Source organism: Elephantulus edwardii, unplaced genomic scaffold (assembly GCF_000299155.1).
Source record: "Elephantulus edwardii isolate Elephantulus edwardi_28Jun2011 unplaced genomic scaffold, EleEdw1.0 scaffold00033, whole genome shotgun sequence".
Classification (NCBI taxonomy): Eukaryota; Metazoa; Chordata; class Mammalia; order Macroscelidea; family Macroscelididae; genus Elephantulus; species Elephantulus edwardii.
The window spans coordinates 17,756,111-17,781,180 of NW_006399783.1; the positions used below are offsets into that span (position 1 = coordinate 17,756,111).

General features: G+C 41.7%; 1 protein-coding gene and 1 pseudogene across 1 annotated transcript; one reads left to right on the forward strand and one right to left on the reverse strand.

Annotated features, from left to right (window-relative positions):
- The first annotated feature begins 4,189 nt into the window (after positions 1 to 4,189).
- LOC102847284 lies at positions 4,190 to 5,471 on the forward strand (annotated as a pseudogene).
- Positions 5,472 to 22,737: 17,266 nt separating this feature from the next.
- DRD1 (dopamine receptor D1) lies at positions 22,738 to 24,079 on the reverse strand. Its single transcript, XM_006884367.1, has one exon. It carries the CDS (start codon positions 24,076 to 24,078, stop codon positions 22,738 to 22,740), a length of 1,341 nt encoding a protein of 446 aa, XP_006884429.1. The 5' UTR covers position 24,079.
- Positions 24,080 to 25,070: the final 991 nt, after the last annotated feature.

Below are 25,070 nucleotides of genomic sequence, written 5' to 3' on the forward strand. Positions count from 1 at the left end.
GGAATTACAGGTTTATAAGTTAGGATTTCTCTTGTGGCAGATCCCAGAAAATGAGCTGTTTGTTCCCTGCAGACAGGAGACAGCTAGGGACCCCTTACAGAGGGAGTGTTACTTCCTGAGCTAGAGTTCACCCTGAGGCATCAAGGTTCATAGTTAAGGGTAAACCAAATTCTTGCATTTGTGAACCCCTCCCTCATGAGTCAAGCAGAAGTTTTCAATAGAAAGAGCTTGGCTTCATTTGCATTGAATTCTCTTTGTGATTTACTTCCTGGTAATTTTCAATAAAGACACAGAGAAGCTTGGCTTGGGGTCTTCAGTAGAGAACTGCTGGCCCCCTGTTTCATGCTCTCTGCTCTATCTCATTCCTGGCTGTTTGTCTCATTATTAATAATTATAAAATAATTCCACTCTTTGGGACCCTCAGTCTGCAACACTTCCCTCAATTTGGGCTGCCTGGTCACCCTCCCCTATTTCTTTCCAAATTTGCCATCAGCCTATTTTTTTTCTACAATTCTCCTCTTTTTCTATGGGAAGGAGCATTATATGGTCAAGAGAGTACAGGAGGAAAGTAGAGCATAAAGAATTGTGGGGTTGTTGGGATATTTTAAACATTTGTTCCAGGATAAAATGAGGAAATGAATGCATAAAGTGCCCAGCACAGTGCCCAAAGCCACAACAAACATCAGCTATTTTCTCCCTCCTTCAAACTACTTCATTTCCTTTCAAACTGAAACTTTTCTAATTGTCCTTGACTTAGATTATGACATTCTTTAGCCCATATCCCATTACTAATCCATTTCTGACTAGTTCCGCCTACATTCCCTTTGTTCATGTTAAAGATGACTTTTCTTTTCACCTGTATAAGTCTTGCTGCCTCCCACACTGATTAATTCAGCTAGATTGAAAAAAAGGACTAGCTCTTCCTTCATAGAACCCCAATTAATCAATCATCCTGGAACCTGAGCAACTGGGTACAAGGATATTCTGTGCAAAAAGCCATAGTGTTGCTGTCAGTCCTGGGACATGGCACTTAATATCAGCAAGACCTCAGGCAAGTAATTTTACTTTTGTGAATTTCAATTTACTTATCTGTATTAGTACTCTAATTCATAAGGTGAGTGAAAAGATTGCAAATGACCTAAGGGTGGTCTCTCGTGTAAAACCTAATGAACAGAGGTATGGTAACATGAAATGACTGCACCAGACAGCCTGGCTCAGTTCTCGGTCTATTTCTGCCACTTAGCTTATTGTTCTATGTATTCTGTAGAGAACACATACATTTGTTTCTTAAACAAAGTCAGGAAATAAATCACCACAAGTTATCACAGACCACAATGAAATTAACCTAGAAATCAATAGCAGATATTGTTCCAAATATTTATTAACTGAATATTACTGTGATGGTTAAGGTTGTAAAACAATATGGTTACTGAGGAGTCTTTTGTTTGACTCTTGTGATATATAATCATTCCCTTATTGAGCTCTGAGAGAATCACTTCCAAACAAGATTTCACATAACGTGATTATCTCTATGATGAAATTTTTTATGAGTACCCAATCAATTAAAAGGAAGTTTTATCATGTAACCTTAATCAAACTATATAAAAACTTGGCAAAGCTCACTTAATTTTGCTCAGTCTGTATTCTTGTCACCTCTCATTCTTTGGAATTGAATTAATAGGCTTAACTTCCCTAACAATTTTGGGTTTGTCAACTTTGGGAGCCAAGAGCCTCCCATCTGCTCTGTTGATATTGGTTTGGTCACTTCTTGTTCTTGTATGAATCAGGAGATCCCCCCTAACCTGCCATCTAACCCACAGACTTTGAGCTTGTAAGCCTCGGCTAGCCTGTGAGCAATTTCCTTGAGATATACTCTCTCTCTTTCTCTCTCTCTCTCTCTGAATTCAGACAATAATCAGCAACAGAGACATTTCTAAATAACACATGGTTGAAGAAGAAAATATAAGAAATTTTTTAAAAACCCAAGCCAACTTTGAATGGCATGGAGACAAAAATACCAATATTAAAATTTGTGGGACAAAAGTGAAAGCTTTCAAAGAATATTTATAGCATTAAATGCAAACATTAGAAGAAAAAATAAATCTAAAATCAATAATTTAGGTTTCTACCTTAGGAAACTAGAGAAACAACTTAAGTCAAAAGCAGGCAAAACAATATTACAAGTGAATTTAAAATTAAAGCAGAGATCAGTGAAATTGAAAACAGAAAAATTTTAAATAAAATTCACAAAGCTATAGTTTGGGGTTATTTGTGGTTATTTTTACGAAATTAGTTATTTTACAAAGATGATACTAAGAAACATTTCTTTGCCTTCGAATCAGAACTGATGCATAGCCAGCCTTCTTCTAGGTTTTCAGAGGCTGTGAATTGCACAAGGAGAGATTACCTATTTTTCTCCCTCAAAAACATCTGGTGTATTTGAAGTACCTGTCTTTAGTTTGGCACCACAACTCTTTACCCACATCATTATTGTTATATCCCACTAGGCCAACAGATCACCTTTTAAAAATGATTGAATTATTAAGGCTCCATCCAAGTTATGAAACTGGTGGCTCAGTGATAATGAATTGCTCTGTCAACCCAAAGGCAGATGATGTGAATCCACCAGTTGCTTCATGGGAGAAAGATAAGCAATCTTCTCCAGTGCTGTTTACAGACTGAAAAGCCACTAAAGCATCAGCTATGGGTCGATTCCAACTAAATGGTACATAACAACAACATTCAGGTAGGTTAACCAAAAGAGAGAGAGAGAGAAAAGGCACAAATTAACAACATAAAAAATGACAATTCGTAAGTATTGATCTAATGGACATTAAAAGTATAATAAAGGACTGTTATTATTTGCTTCAGGTCCTCCTCAGTTTCAGCAAGCAAGGTTGTGTCATCTGCATAATGTAGGTTGTTGATGAGTCTTCCTCCCATCCTGATGCCACATTCCTCTAAATAAAGTCCAGCCTCCCAAATTATCTGTTCTGCATATAGATTGAAAAGGTAGGGAGACAGACCACATACCTGACACACTCCTTTCCTGATTTTGAACCATACAGTGTTTCTTTGCTCTCTTCTGAGGACTGCTTCCTAGTCTGAGTATAGTTTTCACATGAGTACAATTAAGTGTCTGGGATTCCCAGTCTCCTCAAAGTCAGCCACAATTCTGTACTTGCTGCAGAGAGTCAAAGACTGTAGTCTTCAATGTGGGTTGAAGTGCAACATCAAGAAAACAAAGATTCACACCACTGGATTAATTGGCAGCATCATGATAGGTGAAGAGATCGAGGCTGTTAACACAGCTTGCTTGGCTCCACAATCAACATTCTTGGCACCAAAAGCCAGGAAATCAAAAGATGAATTGTATGAGAAAATCTGTTGTCAGGGACCTTTCCAGAGTACTGAAAAGCAGCGATGTCAGTCTAGAGACTAAGATGTGCCTGATCCAGGTCATGATGTTTGCAATTACTTGCTATGCATCAGAGTGCTTGATAACGACTAAAGATGACAGAAGAAAAATCGAGACCTTTGAGTTGTGGTGCTTAAATGTACCGTGGACCGCCAAGAAAACAAATGGGTCTGTCTTGGAGAGGGTGAAACCAAGTTGCTCCTTGAAGGCTAAGATTTTGAAGCTCTGTCTCACATACTTTGGGCATGTGGTCAGAAAGGACCGATCCTTGGAGAAGGACATCATGCTTGCTTGGAAGGGTGGAGAGACGATACAGGGGAGGAAGATCCCAGATGAGATGGATTGACACAGTAACTGAGGCAATGGGGGTAGGTATGTTGGAGTCAGTGAGACTGGCTCAGGAAATAGCAAGGTACAAAGCTGTTGTGCATACGGTTGCTACAAGCTGCAGGTGACACAACAGCATATAACAGCAACAAAATAACATTGTTTACTGTCTTGTGTCATCCTCACACTTCCTTGAACATTAGACCCCATTGCAGGAGTCACCACATTAATCCATCTGGTCAAGGGTCTTCCTCTCATTCACTGACCCTCTCTCTACCTTTCTGAGTCTCATGTCCTTTTCTAAGGACTAGCTCCTCCTAGCAACATGCCAAAAATATGTGAGCCAAAGCTTCATAATCCTTGCCTCCAAAACGCACCCTCTTCAAGACATATTTTGTCTGTTCTTTTGGAAGTTCACAAGATGTTTAGCCCTGCCAGCCAGTCATGGGCGACCACGAGCGCAGCAAGAAGCGGCTGCCGGAGCTGCTGAGTGCAGCTGGCACCGGCAATGCTCAGTGTGCAGACTGCGGGGCAACAGACCTTACTGGGCCTCTTACAAGGTGGGAATCCTCGTTTGTCTGAACGTCCCTAGTTTCCACTGTAATTTTCCAGACATCAGCAAAGTCAGATCCCTGAGACTTGACTTCTGGGACGGCAGCGTTGTGAAGTTTGTGACCCACAATGGGAACCTACCTCCGTGTGAAGGCCAAGTACTTGCGAAGCCAGAGTCCCTCCTTTCTATTATGTCCTCCAGGTTGATGACTGCCTGGTCTTAAAGGAACAGTGGATTCGTGCTAAGTATGTGTGAGCAACAGGCGTTTATGGCTGATGGGAAGGTCATGTCATCCCCAGGTAACCATGAGGGATTCCTCTGGAAGCACGGAAGGGGCAATGCACAGTTCCTGAAAAGAAAGTTTGTCCTTCTGGCCAAAGAAGGCCTCTTGAAGTATTTCACTAAAGACAAGGGGAAAGGCCCCAAAGATGTCATCAACACCCAGGACTTGAATGCCACTGTCCAGTTATAGAAGATAGGGAACCCCCATGGGCTGCAGATCACCTATAGGAGAGAGAGAAGCACCAGGAACCTATGTGTGTATCACGAAAGTGGAAAGAAGATAATAGACTGGTTCAATGTTCTTCACACAGCCCGTCTGCAATACCTAAAAATAGCCTTTCCGGACCTTCCAGAATCTGAGCTCATACCCTCATCACCAGGAATTACCTCAAACAGAGCTTCATGAGAAGACGGGTCCAAAGCAGAAAGAGCCTTTCACGAAACGGTGGTTCGCCCTGGCTCCTGAGGAGCTGAGGCTGCTCTACTACAAGAACCCTTTGGACAGTTTTGATCAGGTTCAGGTGTTTATTGAAAGCAGAGATCAAGGCTACGAAGTCTACAAAGACCTGCCCCAGGGCATCCGGGGGAATCACTGGAATGGTGGCCTCACCATGGTCACCCCTCAGTGGAGATTTGTCTTCACCTTCCCCTCAGAGAGAGAGAGAGCAACGTGAATGGATGAAGAGTCTGCAGCATGTCCTGTCCTTCCCCCTCATTCTGCTCAGCCTCCTTGCTATGTCAACAGAGTGGCCGCAGGAGCAGCAGCAGGTGACCCATGGGCCATTGATCTGGCGAGTGACCAGCAGCCCAGGGCTTATGGGGCGAAGGAAAGAAGTTCCCCTTGGCCTTTTTGCCCAGCGCCTGGCGCTCCCTGCAATCAGGAGTAAGTGAATGTGTCAAGCCTGGAGCTGTGGCCTTTACCTAGGCCTGGGCTTTGTCCTGCTGTCAAGCCCTGAGCTCTCCATTGATCTTGTGATGGACACATATACACTCCCCTGTCTCATCTAGATCTGAAATGTCCTCATTGTCTGATCTCAGGACACCCTAACCCAGATTAGAGACAACGCAATGAAAGGGCACTCACCTCATCTCCTTTAAATTGTGAAGAAATGATCAGACAAACCCAAACTGAGAAACACTATGCAAACAGTAGTCCTGCATGCTTCAGAAATGTCATTGTCACACAAAATGAAGTCATCTAGGAACTGATTTAGATGGAGGTAACTAAAGAATATCCCACGGACTACCAAAAGAACAAACAACAGTGTGTTGGAGAAAGTGCACCCAGTGTGCTCCTTAGAGGCAAGGATGGTGAAGCACATATTGAGCATGCTCTTAGGAGGGGCCAGTCCTTGGAAAAAGCCATCATGGTATAAAAGAACAGAGGGACACTGAAAGAAAGGCAGACTCAATAAGATGGATCGGCAGAGATTGTAACAATGGCATGAGGGCAGGGCAGGGTTCAGATCTGCTGTTCATAGGGTTGTTATGAGTTATAGTCGACTCAACAGTACCTGACAACAAGAAGAAAATATGGAACCAACCAGGTAGGTCCTGATTCTTGACCAAATGCCAAATTTAAACAAACAAAATATACATGTATGGTTACTCATGGTGGACAGTGTTTGGTGGAGCTTCCTGATTAAAACAAGCTTGGAAGCAGGAGTAGCATCCACTTCCAAAATGGCTTGCCTCCCGAAACTCTATACACATGAAGAAATGACTAAAGTTATACAGTGTTCAAGTCTTTTGTTCATAGGGTCACTATGAGTCATCTATGACTTAACTGCACTTAACAACAACAACAATGGGGCCATGGAGTCTCCCTCCATTCTGAAAGTTGGCTGACTGGCTGACATCTCACTGGTAATCTCGTCTTGGTAGTAGTCAGGCAAGAGAAATTTCTGGGGTCTTTTTGTTATGTCTTACTGTTCTTTTTCCCCTCAAAAGTGGGTGGCCTTGAGCCATAGACTAAGTAAGGGTGGAGGACTGCTTGAGGGTGTGACTGCCCTCAGGCCAAATTTATTAATTTTACAAGAATAGTCTTCTAAAGACACAGCAATCACTTGTCTATTTGCTGTACTAAACAACTTGGAATTGCTGTGATGCTGAACACTATTCCATAGTCATGTCAAATACTATAATCATTACCCATTATTTACAATGGTTGGTGAGCTTCCAGAATGATTCATGTTGGGAAGCAGGAGTGGCATCCAGTTCCTAAACTAGATGCCTCTGGAAACTCTACAAACTCTCTTATAAATGTACAGAAATGATGTTACTTGTAGAGGAGAGTTCAGGTCTTTTGTGCAAAGCTTATTCTGAGTAATATTCAACTAGACAACAGTTAACCACTGCTAAATGAGACTAATGCTGTTATATCTGGAGGAGCATTCTTCCACTTTGCACATTACTCTTTGTCAGTGTGCTGTATGAGTTAACCTGGATTCGCTATGATGCTGAACCTTGTGCCATGAGGATATCAAATACCAGATGATTTCCCATTGTGGACAGTGCTTGGTGGAGCTTCCAAATGTAAATTAGGTTGGGAAGTAGGAGTGGCATACACTTGCTAAACCACATGCCCTGGAAACTCTATAAACTTGGAGAAACAAGAATAGCTATGGAAAGGCATTAGGCCTTTTGTTTATAGAATCGCTAGGAGTCAACCTCGAATCGATGGCAATCAACAACAACAACAACAATATACATGTATGTATTTAGTATATTTGGATATGTGTTAAATAAAAGTATTGGAAGATTGTGATAATTATACTGTATTAATGTGGATGAATATTTTTGTTTCCAGGAAATAGCTGTTGAAGTATTTGGGGGTAAGGTGTAACCATGTCTACAACTCATTCTTAAATGGTTCAAGAAAAAAGTGTGTATGTGTTTACACACACACACACACACACACACACACACATGAAGAGAGAGAGAGTACATATACACACACATTGAGCCCTGGTGCCTCAATGGTTAAAGTGTTTGATTGCTAATGGGAAGGTCAGTGGGTAGGTTGGTGGTTTGAATCCACAAGCTGCAGTGTGAGGAACATATGTCATAGTCTTTTACATTTACAAGAGTGGAAGACAACAAAATGTAACTATTATTAAATACAAAGTCCTGAAATACGATAACAAACAATATCCATTAGTAGTAGATCCATGGGTAGATGTGCAAGCTGAATTGATATGGGGAGGTACACCCCCAAATATACAAGCTGACAGAAGGTATTTCTACATGAGTATTTCTGTGAGTGCTGCAAATACACTCAAGGATCTAATTACTGTTTTGGGGGGAAATTTAAAAAATTTCTTAATCATAACCAAACACCTTGGGATAAAGAGTCACTGGACTTGGGGACTTAGGACCATTTTGGGAGCACATCTAGGTCAGTTGGCATAATAAAGTCCTCAATACAGTGTCTTGCACCCTGCTCTGAGGAATAGTAACTAGAGTCTTAAAAGTTTCCAGGCAATTGTGACCAGGGATAGGAAGGGAGAGAGAGAAGAGTATGTAATAATAAATCTTTAAATAGATGTTAAGTTCTTCAAAGTGGTCGAGTTCTTGCTATGGTTTTAGAACAGACTTTTAGTTAACCTTCCATCAAGTTTTCAGAGGCTGTAAATTGCATTGTCCTCCCGCAGAGTGCCTGGTGGATTTGAACTGTCTGCCTTTCAGTTGGGTGATAGGAAAGGCAAAACACAATAGACCGTTGATCAGACATTGCAATTAATTAATTATATATTAATCAATTATAATTAATGTTATGATAAAATGTGTATAAATGATTGGGTAAATCACCAATATCATCTGTAAACCTTCAGTGAAAATTTTTTTAAAAGGAAAAAATGTCATAGAATAATTTTTTTAAAAGTTTTCAATAAACCATCAAAGATGCAACTATTGGTCTGTCCTTATCTCGAGCAATGAAGAGTAAAGAAAATCATAGATTTGTGGAAACAATAGTCTCCACTAATTAGCCTGAGTCCAGAAGAACTAAACGGTGCCTTTGCCGACTGCTCTGAGCAACACCGCAACAGTAGGATCTGGATAGAGAGGGAGAGAGGAAAATATTGAATAAAATTTAAAATTGTGAATAAGTCCAGACTTACTGGTTTGAAAGAGACTGGTGGAACCATGAAAACTATAGCCCCAGACATCCTTCAAGCCTGGAATGAACCTACCTCTAGGAATTACCTTTCAGCCAGACAACAGAGACCTTTTTAAAGTGAATGGTAATACTCATAAAGAATGCACTACAGACACCATCAACTTTGAGTGTCCATAAGAGCAGCATTTGCCCTGAAAGTTCCAAAGACAGGAAGGGGCAGATAAAAAGGATTAATGGAAATGGGGACCACAGGGAGGAAGGGGGAAGAGTGCAGGTACATAGAAGAGATTGCAAATGATGCCATGTAAAGGAAAATTTTTATATATTGTTGAATAGAAAATAATAAGCTGTGTAAACTTTTACCCAAACTGTAATAATGTGAAATCAAAGATATCAGCATTTGCCCTGAAAGTTCCAAAGACAGGAAGGGGCAGATAAAAAGGATTAATGGAAATGGGGACCACAGGGAGGAAGGAGGAAGAGTGCAGGTACATAGAAGAGATTGCAAATGATGCCATGTAAAGGAAAATTTTTATATATTGTTGAATAGAAAATAATAAGCTGTGTAAACTTTTACCCAAACTGCAATAATGTGAAATCAAAGATAAAAATATCTTCTTACTATAAAAAAGAATCATCTTATTCACCACTCTTTTCAACATTGTACTGAAAGTCTTACCTAATGTTAAAGCTGTTGCTGTTATTGTTTTTTTGTGATGTTGAGTCACTTGCAGCTTATAACAACCCTATGTACAATAGCCCTAAACCCTACTCTATTCTGTGCCAGCCTTATTATCTCTGACACATCAATCCCCTTACCCCAGTTACTGAATCGATCCATCTCATCAAGGGTCTTCCTCTCTTGCGCTGTCCCTCCACCTTCCCAAACATGATGTCCCTCTTCAAGGACTGGTCCCTCCTCGCAACATGCCCAAAATATATCAGATGAAGCTTCAGAATCCATGCCTCTGAGGAGCAGCCCAGTTTCACCTTCTCCAGGATGAACCTGTTTGTCCTCCTGGCAGTCCATGGTATATTCAACACTTTTCTCCTGCACCACAGCTCAAAGGCATCAATTAATTATGGAGACTATGGCCTGGATCAGGTACACTTAGTCTCCAAACTCAATATACAGAAGTCAACGTATTTCCTATATACCAGCAATGAATTATTGACATAAGAAGCTGCACTGCTGTTTCTCAGGATAAAGATGGGCGGTATCTTATCTTCCTGTGTGATAAACTGCCTCTGAGACTAAGTCTCTGGAGACTAAGTATACCTGATCCAGGCCATAGTCTTCATAATTAATTGCTGTGCATCAGAAAGCTTGATAGAAGGAGAATTGATGCCTTTAAGCTGTGGTGCTGGAGAAGAGTGTTGACTATACCATGGACTGCTAGGAGAACAAACAAGTCCATCTTAGAAAGGGTGAAGGCAGGCTGCTCCTTGGACGCAATGATTCTGAAGCTTTGTCTGACACAATTTGGACATGTTGCGAGGCGGGATCAGTCCTTGAAGAGGGACATCATGCTTGGGAGAGTGGAAGGACAACGCAGGAGAGGAAGACCCTAGATGAGATGGATTGATTCAGTCACCGGGGTAATGGGGATAGGTGTGTCAGAGAAAATGAGATTGGCACAGGATAGAACAGGGTTTAGGGCTGTTGTACATAGGGTTGCTATGAGTTGCAGGCAACTCGACAGCATAGAACAACAACAACAGTATTCCTGGGATTGGGAATGGGACAGGAAATAAATATACACTGTCTTGTCATAGAGAATAAGGAAGTACATAAAAAGAAGGAAGGAAGAGAGGAAATGAGGAGGAAGGGTAGGAGGAAAGAAGGGATAAAAAAATGACAGAGACATGTCAAATACACAAGATCCAACTGAAGTGCTTCGAGCAGCCAAAGTTAGAATAATTTGAGCCACAAAATAAAGTACCAGTGAATAGTAAATCAAGCTAAAAAAATAAATATCTCTAAGTCAATACTTAAATAACTTAAAATGTAAATAAAGATGGGAGAATAGAGAGATCCGTGCAGAAGAATGCCAAAAAAAATATATGTCTTTCGTTTTCTACTCTACGGGCTACACATAGTGACTTCTTCTCAAAGAGTACACTAGAGTAAAGTGAAGTGGATAAGAATGACTTCAGAGTAGAGAAATTTTACAATCTCTATTAGCCAGGTGATCACGGTGGGAAGTCATGTTAACTGAAAGCACCCTTGATATGACGTGATAAAAATCGTATCATACCTCTGTGGTCTTTTACCCAAGAACTTATAACCTTAATCTAATCATGAAAAAAGGAGGTAAATATTAACAGATAGATAGTCTATAAAATACTTACCTAGTATTCCTTGAACATGACAAGTCATTAAAAAAAAGTGGGGGAGAAGTCTGAGAAAAATGGCAATTCAATGCCTTGTTGTTCTCTAGGTGGAATTCTGAAAAAGCAAGGGGACATTGGATAGACAAGCAGGAGCGTTCACTAAAAATTTGGGCCTCAGTTACTAGTGATACATCAATATTCAGTAATTAATTGTGGCAAATGAAACATATCAATATAAGATGTTAGTACTAGCAAAACTGGGGCTCTGTTATGACTTCCCAATTTTTCTATAAATCTAAGACTGTTGTTGTGTATCGTCGAGTTGGAACTGACCCATAGCTGACCTTTCCGTGAGTTTTCAGAGACAGTTAATCACATGGGAGAAGATTGCCCATCCTTCTGCAGCAGAAAAGCTTATAGTTTTGAACCGCGTGCCTTCAGGGTTGAAGCTCAGCTTCTTGTCACTAGGCCACGAGCACTCCCGACTCAAAAGTTAATCTATTATATTTAAAAAGTGAGATGTTAGAAAAAAAAAGAGTGAGATGTCAGTACTTTGCAGATCCGGTTGAAAACCCACCAAGTGGCTGGGGCCATACCGTCTATACGTGCATATCTGGTGCAGATATGTAGGAGCACACTGCTGGGTAAAATCTTGTGCACATTTGAAATGTTGGTTGTTGCTGCCCAATTCCTCTTCCAAAAAAGCACATCAACATAACCTTCTACAAACAGAGCAGGAAAGCACCTGTTCCCACTCCCCTCCCCGAATCTGAGATTTATTCTGCGGTTCTGTGATGCCTTATTCAAGTGCAGTGTTCTATATTGTATGGTCCCCTCAGCAACGAAATAAGCTTTCATTTCAGTATCAGCGCCAATGAATGTTGTCTAAAACTGACAAGAACATTTGCTTTCGCCTTTTCAACAACCCGGAACCTTCATTTTGTTGCCCCTGGCCCTCTCCCTGACAAATGGATTCTCTTTAATTCCCTCCTCCCTCCTAGCCAGAAATATGCTATTTTATAGTGGCCTTGCCATCAAGCTAATAAAAACCCACAGCTGTTTTGGCAAAATTAGCATGGAGCACCTCCCTAAGCCCACCCCGCTTCTCACCCCAGTAACAGCCAACAGCTGTGTGTGTGTGTGTGTGTGTGTGTGTGTGTGTGTGTGTGTAAGCGGTAGCTTTCAAATGGGGCTGGACATTATCTTAATTACAGTCAACATGTTTACAATGCTAAATACATCTGACCTAAAAATTCAGCCTCTAAACACTCCTATGGGGCTAGATAATCTCCAAACACATTTGTGACATTTGGATGACATTTCTTCTCCTTCCTGTGTAAAAGAGTCGATTACTGCCCATGCACATCAGTACAAAAGCAAGCTCTCCACTGCCTTTTAAATGCTGTTTTATTTTCCCACAGTGTGTCAATAGCAGGGAACTCTAACCTAGTACAGAAGACCAGCCCTTATAACGTCAGTGAAGTCAGCTTCACTATAAATATGAATGTGTACATGCAAGCAGCTACTTAAACCCTGAGCAGTGCAAATAGTTAAGCTTTAGCTGTTCACCAACCAATTGTTTGGATGTTTGAGTCCACTCAGAAATACTTCAGAAGAAAGTTCTGGTAATCTATTTCTGAAAAAAAAAATCAATCACTGAAAACCCTAGGGAGCACAGCTCTACTCTGACACCGATGGAGTCACTATGTTGGGTTGTTGTTAGGTGCCATAGAGTCCAGTACAACTCATAGCAACCCTATGAACAAAAGACCAGAACCCTGTCCCTGTCCTGTCCTATGCTGTGCCTTCCTCATCATTTCCAACACGCTTAAGCTCGTTGCTGCAGGCACTGTGTCAATCCATCTTGTCAAGGGTTTTGCTGACCCTCTGCCTTTCCTAGTGACACGTCCAAAATATGTGAGACAAAGTTTCTCATCCTAGCCTTCAAAGAGCACTCTGACTACACTTTTCCCAAGACATATCAGTTTGTTCTTTTGGCAGTCCATGGGATATTCACTGCTCTTCTTCAATACCACAGCTCAAAGGTGTCAAATCTCCTGTCATGCTTACTCATTGTCAGTTCTCAGATGTGTGGCAAGTGATTGAAAAAGTGGTCTGAATCAGGCACACCTTGGTCTTCAAATTGACATCATAGCTCCTTAGTAATTTGAAGAGAACTTGTTAGCAATACATCTCCTGCTCTCCTGATTGATTGTGGATTGTTGATTGTGGATCCAAGTAAGATAAAATTGTTGACAATTTCAATCATTTCTCCATCTAAAACAATTTTACCTATCAGTTCAGTGGTGAGGCTTTTTGTCTTGTTGGTGTTGAGATGCAATCCACACTGATGTCTTTAATCTTTGAATTAGAGCCAACCTGATGGAAAGTTACAACAATAAATAATTTTACAAAGATATTAGTTCACTCATTCATTTAAAAAATAATAATATGCATTCTGATGGCCTAGTTGGTAGAGAGTTGCACTGGCAACCCCAAGGTGAATGGTTCAAACCTGCCAGATGCTTCTAGGGAGAATAGGCAATCTCTTCCCATGTGATTTACAGCCTCTGAAACCCCACCAGAGGCTCACTTATGAGTCAGTTCCTACTCGATTGCAATGAGTTGCACTGAGTTGAATCTGGAAACTTATGATGTGATGGGCTATGCTGGGTGCTGGGAATACACTGCTCATGGAAGAAATAGGAATCACAGAATGGACATACCATGGTGTGCACCCCATCTGTAGCCACCAGCCTGCACACCAGGAAAGGACAGACAAAGGTGCGAGGTAGAGAACAACACTTGAGACGAGTCTTATACAGATGAAGGAAAAAGAAGAAGAGTGTCCCACTGTCTAAACACACAAGAGTATATGTGGGAACAGTAAACAGCTGATATCCCAAGATGAAATAAAAATTTATTGTCTAATTCTTTTGGGGGGTATGTGTTTGGAAATGGATAATTTATGGTCTAACCAGGCACATGGTTATTAGGGACTCAATAAAAGGGAGTTATTGGCACTTAATCCAGGCCTTACTATGTATCAGAAAGATGGATAATGACTAAGGATGACAGAAGAAGAATCAATGCCTTTGAGTTGTGGTGTTGGAGAAGAGTATTGAGCATACCATGGACCAGAAAGAGAACAAACAGGTCCATTCTGGAAAGGGTGAAAGAAAGTTTCTCCTTAGAGGCAAGGATTTTGAAATTCCATCTCACATACTTTGAGCATGTTGCCAGGAGGTACCAGTCAGTCCTTGAAGAAGGACATCATGCTTGGAAGGGTGGAGGGATAGCACAGAAGTGAGAGACTTGGAAGAGAAAGATTGACATAGTAACTGGGGCAATGGGTTTTGGTGTGTCAAAGTTTGTGAGATTGGCTCAGGACAGGGCAGGGTACAGAGCTATTGTACATAGGGTCACACTATCAGTTACAATCAACTCGATGGCACATAACAACATCGTTATTACCTGGACAACACAGTTTCCTTCCTCCTATATTAACATTTATAACATTCTTTGGTGGTGGATTATTTGCAGATCTCTCCCCCTCCTACTTGCATAAAATCTTTTAAACTGGGATAATTTTTTCATTAGTTTCTGTATCCTTCACATCCAGCACCAGGAGTTCTGATGGCATAGTCTAAATAAGTTACACTACTAATCTTAAGGCTGTTCACCTGGCAGTTTGAAACTACCAATGGCTCTGAGGGAGAAAGATGAGCAATTTCCTCCCACTTAGGTTTCTAGACTCCGAAAATCAACAGAAGGTCACTAGGAATAAGAATCTACTTGATGGCAATGGATTTGGGTAAAAATACCCAATGACCTCTCTACTACAAGGTCAGACTTCAGGGACATTCAGGCCCCAGAGACCACCTGGAGACTGACCCCAGAGTTGTTAAGCAAAACCTAACAACTAAAGGGGTGATGGTGGGCAGGGAGGAAATCACAGGGCTGCACAATTTATTGGTGGAGAAATGAGAAAGATCTAGTGGGGATCTGGAAAGACAGGGTAATGATGGGCATGGTTTAGCGGTAATTGATTTTACAACACACAAGGAATGGGAATGATCGTATGAAACACAAAGTGAATGAAGGATACTGTGGAACACCATGTATACAAACTGTTTGCAAACCAAGGCAAAAGTAAAAAGTTTAAAAAGTCCTCATTGCCATCAAGTCAGACCGACTCATAGCTGACCCTCTAGTGAATGAATGTCTGGGTGTCTGGGAGGCTCTAAATTGGGCAAGAACAGCCCCTGATGATGAATTTAAACCACCAGAGAGGTGCCATCTTTGAGTTAGTAGTTCAACCTCCCATAAACTATGCCATAAGAGCAAAAAGAGAGGAACAACAACAACAACAAATAAGCCCACTAGTAGATTCCAACACTTAGTGACCCTATAGCACAAAGTAGAACTGCCCATCCATAGAGGTTCCTAGGCTGTGAATCAGACCAACACATCCTTCTCCCATGGAAAAGGATGCAGCACCACCAACGCTCCTCCTACAGAGAGGGGGGGAGAGAGAGAGAGAGAGAAGGAAAATAACACGACTTTTGACTCCAGTAGGTTCACAGTCTATATGAAGAAACATAAGGGAATAAGGATACTATTTCATTACAGTATGAAAAGTCCTTGGCAGGAAATAAAGGAGGCAGAGGTAGAGAGAAAGTACCAGCAAAACAGTTAGACCTGACCAGATCTTTTCAAAATCAAAGAAACAAAAAAATCTGTGGCTGTTAAGTTAATTCCGACTCATGGTAGCCCCAATGATATAGAGTAGAACTTCCCCATTGTGTTTTCTCTGCAGAAGCAGGCTACCAGGCCTTTCTTTCACTATACATCTGGCTAGGTTTGAACTTCCAACCCTTATACTAGCTGTTGTTGAGTACCATCAAGTCAGAACTAACCCATAACTGACCCTCCAGTGGGTTTTCAGAGGCAGTTAATCCAACAAAAAGAATTGCCTATCTTTTTCCTTCAGAGATGCCAATGGATTCAAACCCTGTCTTCAGGATTGCAGCGCAGCTTCTTGCCACTAGGCCAGAAAGTCTGCGCCCTACAGAGACTTTAAAGAATGCATGTTCTATAACAGTTCATAGCAACTCTTTCAAGACAAAGTAGAACTGCCCTCTAGGTTTCCAAGGCTGTAATCTTTATGGAAGGAGACTGCCATCTCTTTCTCCTGAAAAGTATCTGATCGGTTTAAACTGCCAAGTTAGCAGCCAAGTAATTAATTACTGTGCCACCAGGGCTCCTTAAAAAAGCAACAAAAAAGACCAAAAAAAAAAAACAAGAAAGAAGGACCCACCAAAAAAAAAAAACAGAAGATGTTGTTGTTGCTGTTGTTGTTGCTATGTGTGTCAAGTCACTTGCAATTCTTAGCAACCATATGTACAACAGTTTTAAAACCTGCTCTATCCTGTGCCAACATTATCATCTCTGACACATCTACCCTCACTACCCCAGTCACTGAGTCAATCTATCTCATTAAGGATCTTTCCCTCTTTTACTGTCCCTCCACCCTCCCAAGCATGACATCCCTCTCCAAGATTGGTCCCTCCTTGCAACATGTGTAAAGTATGGCAGATGAAGCTTCAGAATCCTTGCCTGCAAGGAGTAGCCTCTTTTCACCTTCTCCAGGACGAATTTGTTTGTTCTCCTAGCAGTCCATGGTATATTCAATACTCTTCTCCAGCACCATAGATCAAAGGCATCAATTCTTTATCACCCCTAGTCATTGTCCAGCTTTCTGATGCACAACTATAGCCTTGATCAGGTCCATTTAGTCTCCAGACTGACATCATTGCTCTTCAGTACTCTGGAATAGCATATACAAAAGCATAAAGGCAAGAAAGGACTTTGTACATCCCACAAACTGCACCAAGTTCAGAATGCTTGTATGCATGAGTACCAGCCAGCTAACAGCAAAGGATGCGGCTACGGAGAGCATCAGGGCCTAGTCAGGACGGCCTTTGAATGGGCTTGGTCTTTTTACTTTGTCCCTGAAAGTATTAAGGAGCCACTGTAGATACTAAGCATGGGTATCACTCTATTCACTTTCTAGCAGCAAAGAGGAGAAGAAAACCTATCAGAAGAAAACAGTGAGAGTTGTATTCTTTTTCTCAGTGAAGAAAGATTTTTCAAGCCAAAAAACATCCTTGAAATCCTTTCATCCATCACTTCTGTTGTACAGATGGGAGGAAAAAATCTTTTCAACTGATATAAAATAGCTTATCTGAGCTTTTCATCCTTTTTCATAAAAATATTTCAATGAAACAAAACACCTCGGCCTACATTTAATCCTGTTGTCCTCAGTCCCATTGATGTCTGGGAACCATGGCAGTGCAGCAGTGAAACTCTCACCTTCCCCATGAGAGACCTGGGTAAATTTCTGGCCAATACACTTCACACACAGCACTGCCCCTCTATTAGTAATTCTCAATTGCTGTCAGCAGAGCTTTCAGATTAAGTTGGACTTCCAAATATCAGCTAGTAAAAGCCCAATGGATCACAGTGGTCCAACCTGCAACCCAACAAGAAAATGGAGAAGGAGCTGGTCAATATTTCCTTGCACTGTGTTTGAAGTCACCATGAATCAAGAGCAACTTGGGGGCAGTTAAGAGCAACAATAATAGGCCCCCACTATGACTTTGCTTCATTTCTGCCCAAAGAAGCATGGGTCTAACTCAGTGCAGATGGATATAGCTTAATGTAGCTGGACATGTTATTGTTACATGCCTTCAAAATAGCCTGTGACTCATAGCGACCCTATGTACAACAGCCCTAAACCCTGCTCCATCCTGTGCCAATCTGGTTGTCTCTGACACACTTACCCCTATTATCCTAGTCACTGAATCAATCCTTCTCATCAAGGGTCTTCCTCTCTTGTGCTATCCCTTCACCCTCCCAAGCATGACACAGGTCAGTGCTAAGGATATGGGCAAGGCCTCTTCAGTGGCTGAAGACTTTTATCCATCTTAAGAGTTAGTAGAATCTCTATTCTATAAACAAGAGGAAAAAAATTCTAATTGGTTTTATACATCTTCTCATAGTGATTGAAAGTTAAACCCTTTTAAATCGGAGATTATTCTTGAGCTTCTAATACTATTTAAATTACAACTCCCAAATATTGAGGACTGTAATAGACTAAAGTGAAAATGTTTTGTTTTGGTTTTTAACTCTGCATGTTGCATGGAAGTTACCTAACATGACAGAGACAATGAAGATTACCTTGCTTACAAAATCTTCAAGGTGCCCTATGCTCACCACCACTTCCATCCTCCGTAAAATAAATAAGTTGGTTATTGTCATGCTGTCTATGCAGGAAATCTCAGATAAATCTGTAGAGGTGCCTCTAATCTATATAATACTCCAATCACATAATCTGCTGGGTTAGGTCTTTCAAATGACCAGGGTAGCCAGATCATACAGAGTTAGCAAGTCCTAGGTTGAACAGCCTAGAGCTGGCTGGCCATCAACTCATTATTCTTAAAGCAAATACTGCAAGGTAAGAAGATTTTAGGGACTAAAATATTGTGGGCAGACTTGTTGAGCCAGTGCCTAGTGCTAAATTAGGCAATTTTCTCAACTATGTAGATATAAAAAGGCATTTGCTTCTGGGATACCAGGTATCCACAGCAAAACGGAATTGCACCTGGAAGAATTCCAAACTGCATGTGTTCAACAGTCATTTCTATTTGCTTCATGCAAACACTTGAGAAAGGCAGATGCAAAGCAGACCTTTCATCATTAATTCAATGGATTCAGCCATCAACAGTTTCAATATAGCAGATCTGCAATGAAACAGTGAGCCAAACAGCTCTTTATTTTTGCAGATTTAGTTTCATCATACTTTCACCAGAACCTGAGTGCTTATTTCCATGTCACAAATGGGCAAACAGGCTCAGAGAGGTAAAGAGATTTGCTTACTGTCACACAGCTTGAAAGTAGTAGCAGCAATGTTAGTCTGCTCCAACCTAAAACCCAAACATGGACTGTGTGTTGGTAACGAAAAGATCCACGTGAAATGCTAACAAAGTGCAGGCCTGGGAGGAAAAAAAACCCTCAGAAGAGTCGACAAAGTGGGGAATCTTCGGGTGGTCCCTAAATTCAGATAGCACATCCACTGGGTTTCTTGAACGACTCTATCAGTGAAAAGAGGTCGTCCAAAAGCATCCCTCCATGGTGCAAAATAGTAAATGCACTCCACTGCTAATAGAAAGGCTGGTACTTAAAGTTCACCCAGAGGTGCCTTGGAAGAAAGGCCTGGTGACTTATTCTGATAAAACAGCCTCTGAAAACCATACAGCGCACAGTTATACTCTGGTACACACAAGGTCATCACAAGTTGTAAAGTGTTCCACATCTGGTAACTGGTCCACTGACGGTATTAATGTAGAGAATCTGCTTTCGTCAATTTGTGAATCAAAACAACTGAGGCTTGCATCCTCAGAGGAAATCTGTGGCTTTCCTGAATAATTTCTTAAATAATCCCCAAATCTATGGACTTGAAGTCAAATGATCAATTATCCTTCTTCAAGATGCCCTATTGCACAGTCACCACAAAGATACAAATTTCTACTGAATCAAGAAAGACATCTTGTCAGTAGGAGACAGAAAATGGATGTCTCTTTTAAACTGCTTTTAGACGTATGAAGCATTAGCGAGAGATGTCACTGTAATTAAAAATTAAATCATTACATAACTTTGCTTTTCTAATTTCAAATTAGATTCTCTAAAAGTTCCTTTCAGTAAAATTACCATTTCATAAGATGGCCTTTATCAATCCAACATTCCAGTAATCAAAAGTTGAGTCTCCACAGTGTGCTGAACTATATAATTATTTAAAATAATGTCTAGGCAAATAACTTGTTTTCAAGTCCTTGGCCCATGAAATAAACACTGAAGGCTTTGTGCCTTGTTTCACTGGTTGCACAATGACAACCTGAACAACTGAGCTGGGATCGCTAGATGTCAAAATTAAGAGAAAAATTAAACGGCAAAGAATAAAGATATTCAGAAAGTTCTGGAGCATGGGGAGGGAGGAGGGATCTCCTCAGGGATAGGAGTGCTCACGCCAGATATGTTCATTATATGCCAAAGCCCAGGGAAGGCAAACACGGGGTTTAAAAAGGCACCATCTGTTGTGTGATGCTCCAAATGATAAACTTAACCCTTAATTACTACATCACCTGCTGTTCAGTCATGCTCCTTCCTCGGAACGGCGACGAGAGGAAGGCTTAGCACATTAACTGAGAAGGTTTAGTGGGACACATAGAAGAGTGTGTCATCCCAAACTATACATTCTCTCCAGAGAAAACCTGTCAAATTCTACCTTTAAAAGTAACACCCTACCAAAGTGGTTGCCATCTGCTGAAATTCCATAACAACCCCATAGTAAGCCACAACCATTTTATCACTTTTACATTACTCTTAAATATTTCAGAAAAACTTTTGTCATTTCAGAATTTCTAGGCTTCTTGGGGAGGGGGAACAGAGCTTTTATAAAGCTTCCTAATCTGTGTAATGAAGGCAGAGTAATTTCTCACGTGAGAAAAAAAAATTATTCTTTAAAGAGAGAGAATTTAAAGCAGAAGGAAAATAATAATATGGAGCTGGAATCAGAAATCATGTTCGGCTTAAATATCCAAAGGCAATATGTGACATACATCACTTCTATTTTTAAACAAAGTACGATACATTTGAAAATGCCCATGTTGTCTTACTTGTAGAGCTAAAATGTCCTGATTTTTAAATCACACTTAACAAACACAATGCAGTTCGTGTAGGGTTGACTTGAGTTCACAAAATAATTTTATTATATGTATGAAAGCATACAGGCAATAAAATTAAGAAAACATTCACAATACATAAATAACACAGACCTGATGCAGGATATACTTTTCAGTGGATGTTTTTTTCCCCTGTTACCAAAATCATCCAAATGTTAAATAAATTTCTTATCAACAAGAACACATTATAAACGTTTCAAAGAAACGCTCCCGAAATGCCCCATCTGAGTTAGTCTCTGGCAACGGAGGCTTATGACACTTTTTACAGTGGAGGGGATGACATAGGAAGTAGATTCCAAAGCACAAAGGAAGGGTTAGCATTTGTCAGAAGAAATACTGATGGCTTTAGGGTGCTTAACATACCCAAAAGGGAAGGGGCCCCTGCTTTTGTCCACCAACAGAAGCATCTTAGTCAACAATGAGAATGAGGCACTATTCATTAGTCAATATACCAATAGTATTTAAAGACTCTTTAAAAAATTCTAAGTGCAAATTAAAACACTACAAAAAGTAGCCCCATGGAGTAGTGTGGTTCGACCTGGGTAAGATGGACACACAGGGTGTGCACTTGTCCATTGGTGAGGCTGTCTTGACACAAGAGTTAATGAAAACCCACTGCCTTCACTACACACCTCTCACCAGTACAGCCATTTGTTCGGTTCAGAAAAGCTATTCAACACGTGAAATGAGAAAAGATGGAGAGGGCTGATTATGTTACATAAATACAACATGGCATATACTTATTATTACCACAAAGATCTTAAATTAGGAGTTGGATTGTTTTTAAGCTGGCTTTTATTTAAGATATTTACAGAACTGTAAATCCTTTTCCTGGGAAAGTCTATCATTAAAAAAATAAATAAATAAACAACCACAAACCAAACACTTTGAATGCAATAGTAGTTATGCTTTTTCAAATGTGAGGTTTGCTATTGTTTTGGGTTGGGTTTGGTGGGGTTTTTTTCCCCACTCTTTCTAGAAAACAAAAAGAGCATTCACAGTTTTTGTTGAGTCTTGCCTCGTATTTATGCATGTCAATGAATTTTAAGGAATCAGCACACTGACAATGTGACTTTGGCAATGGGCTTGATTTGAGTGTGTCAAGTTCAGCTTCATTTCTCATCAGTCGTTGCTGCATTTTTAAGAAGTTATACCCATAGCCATTTAGACTCTCAGAGGGTCTGTGTGCTTGTTTCAGTGGCTTATAAAGTGGTAGTTAAAGGGGCAAGAAATGGGATTTTAAGGTCTCCAATATCTCATTAGTTTTTCTACTAAATATGATAAGTATATTTAATATAATAAATTAAAATATTCATATAATACAATAAATAAATAAAACCATTATCAACAAAGCATCTCTCAATTCTGGGGGTGGGGAAGAGAAAATGCTTTTCCTATTGTAAGGCTCAATTATGTTTTTTACAAATAATTCATGAAGGCATGCACCTACCTTTATAATCTGAAAACTTTGCTTGGAACAGCGTTAGCACCTGTTTGTACACTGCCAACTCAACCCTTCTCATTTCCTTCCTAGAAAGGTTTGATTTTTAAATGAAGCTGTTCATTGTCAATTTCTTGCCCCTCTTTTTTCCCCCCCTTTCCTTTTGCATTTTCAGTCAAGAGATAAAAATCAGCTTCTAAACATGATTTTTTAAATCAATGACACATCCCTTGTCAGTGTTAGCTTCACATGTGTTCCTGTTTGATTCACTGTGAATGACATGGAGAATAGACTGGGATGTGTTCAACAGAGTTAGTTGTGTGCTGGGGGCAAGCAGCAGAGGAAGGCTTGCCTGAGACCTCTGGGTCTCATCACACTTAAGTAAATTCTTAATCTCAAGCCCCAGGCAAATCTCCTCTAGCTTTCAAGGTGAGTGTGTCTGGCAGGATTTGTCTGAGTTCAGGTAGGGTGCTGTCCATTTTGGGTAATGGGCTGGATCTTCTCAAGGGAGACATCTGTGTCGTAATCTAATATAACAGAGAGAGCTGGGGACAGCTTCTCCAAGGGCCTGGCTATTCCACCTTTCTCCTCCTTCTTCAGGTCCTCGGAGGAGCCCACGGCATGTGGGATTAGGTAGACCAGATTACACTCCTTGGAAATGGAGCCTCGTGGCTCATGGTGGCTGGAAAACACCACAGCCCCATTGTTATTGATGCTAACCGTCTCAATGGCGTTGTTGGTGGTTGGGCAAAGTCGGTAGCATCCTAAGAGGGTTGAAAATGCCTTCCGGAAATCAGCATTGAAGGCATAGATGATGGGGTTCAAGGAAGAATTAGCCCATCCAAACCACACAAACACGTCAAAGGTAATAGAGTCGATGCAGAAGGGCTTGGTTTCCCCAGACCCACAAAAGGGCACCATGCAGTTCAAGATGAAGAAAGGCAGCCAGCAGCACACAAACACCCCCATGATCACAGACAGGGTCTTCAGAACTTTAGTCTCTCTTTTGAAGGACATCTTAAAGGAGCTTTCTGGTTGAGAGGATTCAGTGGGGTTTCCATTGCCTGTGGTGGTCTGGCAATTTTTGGCATGGACTGCTGCCCTCTCTAAGGCCGAGATACGCCGTATTTGTTTCTGGGCGATTCTGTAGATCCGGGTGTAGGTGACAATCATAATGGCCACAGGGATATAAAAGCTTATGAGGGAGGATGAGATGGCATATGTCCGGCTCAAGCTGGAGTCACAGTTGTCTGTGGTCTCATCCAGGGCAGTGCCATTTCCATCTGAGGGGCTTGTAGACTTAGCCTTGTGCCAGCTCAGCTGCACAGGGATGAAGGAGATGAGCAGAGACAAAGTCCAGGCCACACTGATGAGGATAAAGGCAGCCCTGGGGGTCATCTTCCTTTCATACCGGAAGGGGCTGGAGATAGCCCAGTATCTATCCACGCTGATCACACAGAGATTGAGGATGGAGGCCGTGGAGCACATGATGTCAAAGGCTACCCAGATGTTGCAGAAGGACCCAAAGGGCCAGAAGCCTGCAATCTCTGCCACTGCTTTCCAGGGCATGACCAAGACAGCCACCAAGAGGTCCGACACTGCCAAAGAGATGACGAAGAAGTTGGTCACCTTGGACCGCAGGTGTCGGAACCGGATCACAGCAGCACAGACCAACGTGTTCCCCAGGAGTGTGGACAAGATGAGCAGGGACAGGAAGCAGGCAGTGAGAATGCGGAAGGAGAAGGTCCTTTCCACCACCAGCCCAGAGCCATTCATCGCAGAAGCGTTGAGAGTCCTCATGTTGCTGAGAGAAAGCTGTGTGGGCTCTGAGACACCCCCCCCCCCTTATGTTCACTCCTGCTAAGCAGAGATCACAGGTCAGTTAACCTCCAGAGTCTTTGTACACCAGGAAGGCCCTTGAGCATCAGCCTGGTGTTTCCCCCTTTCCCGGGGTGAAGGATCTCACCAGCATTCCATTAGAGTACAGCAATGACCAGCGGCAAGAGCCTTCCCTTGATGATCCCAATCAGCCCCGTGGAAGATCCCTCTTGCTTTCTAAGACTGTCTTCTGACAGTCACTGTCACAGGGACCAGCTGGCCCCTCACTCTTTGGCATATTCCACGCTATCAATCCAGAGACTTCCAAGCCTCTGCTGAGCTAGTCAACTGAGTCACATTTCAGGGCTGTTGCCTCTGCCTGATGGGGACAGACAATTCTCTCCTGAGGCGCAGCTGAAAATATGTGCTTTGCTCCTTCAAAGTCCTAGTTCCTCAGCAGCTCTCCAAACACCCTAAAATGCAAAGGAAAAGACACACTGCTGTTTGCCAAGACTTAACTAGATCAAATCATATCAGTCCCTACTAAACCATGCACTGGCAAGCCCTCCGGGCCACTTACCTTACCCTGCCTGGGTTCTCTTCTTCAAAACCCTTGGCGCTCGGAAAGTGAACTTGGCAAGGCACCACAGCTCCCAGAGGCGCGCAGTGGTCATGCCAGCAGCTGCACTCATGTCAGGCTCATCTCCTGAAGCTCAAAAATATCCAGGTTTGTGGAAAGAATTTCTGGCCAAGGCGCCAAAGAGCCCGCGCTGCTCAGCTGTCTCCAATTGCCCCACAGCAGGCGTGATCCAGGAGCTCAGCTCGCCAGGCGTTTAAGTGGACGAGGGCACCCCCTGGAATGATCACTTAGGCGGCTTTTCATTGCTTCCTTCCTCCTGCAGCTGAACTCAGCCTGGAACGCCTCAGGCGGCGCCGGGCCTCGGGGCAGGGCCCCCGCACCTCCCTGCTGCACT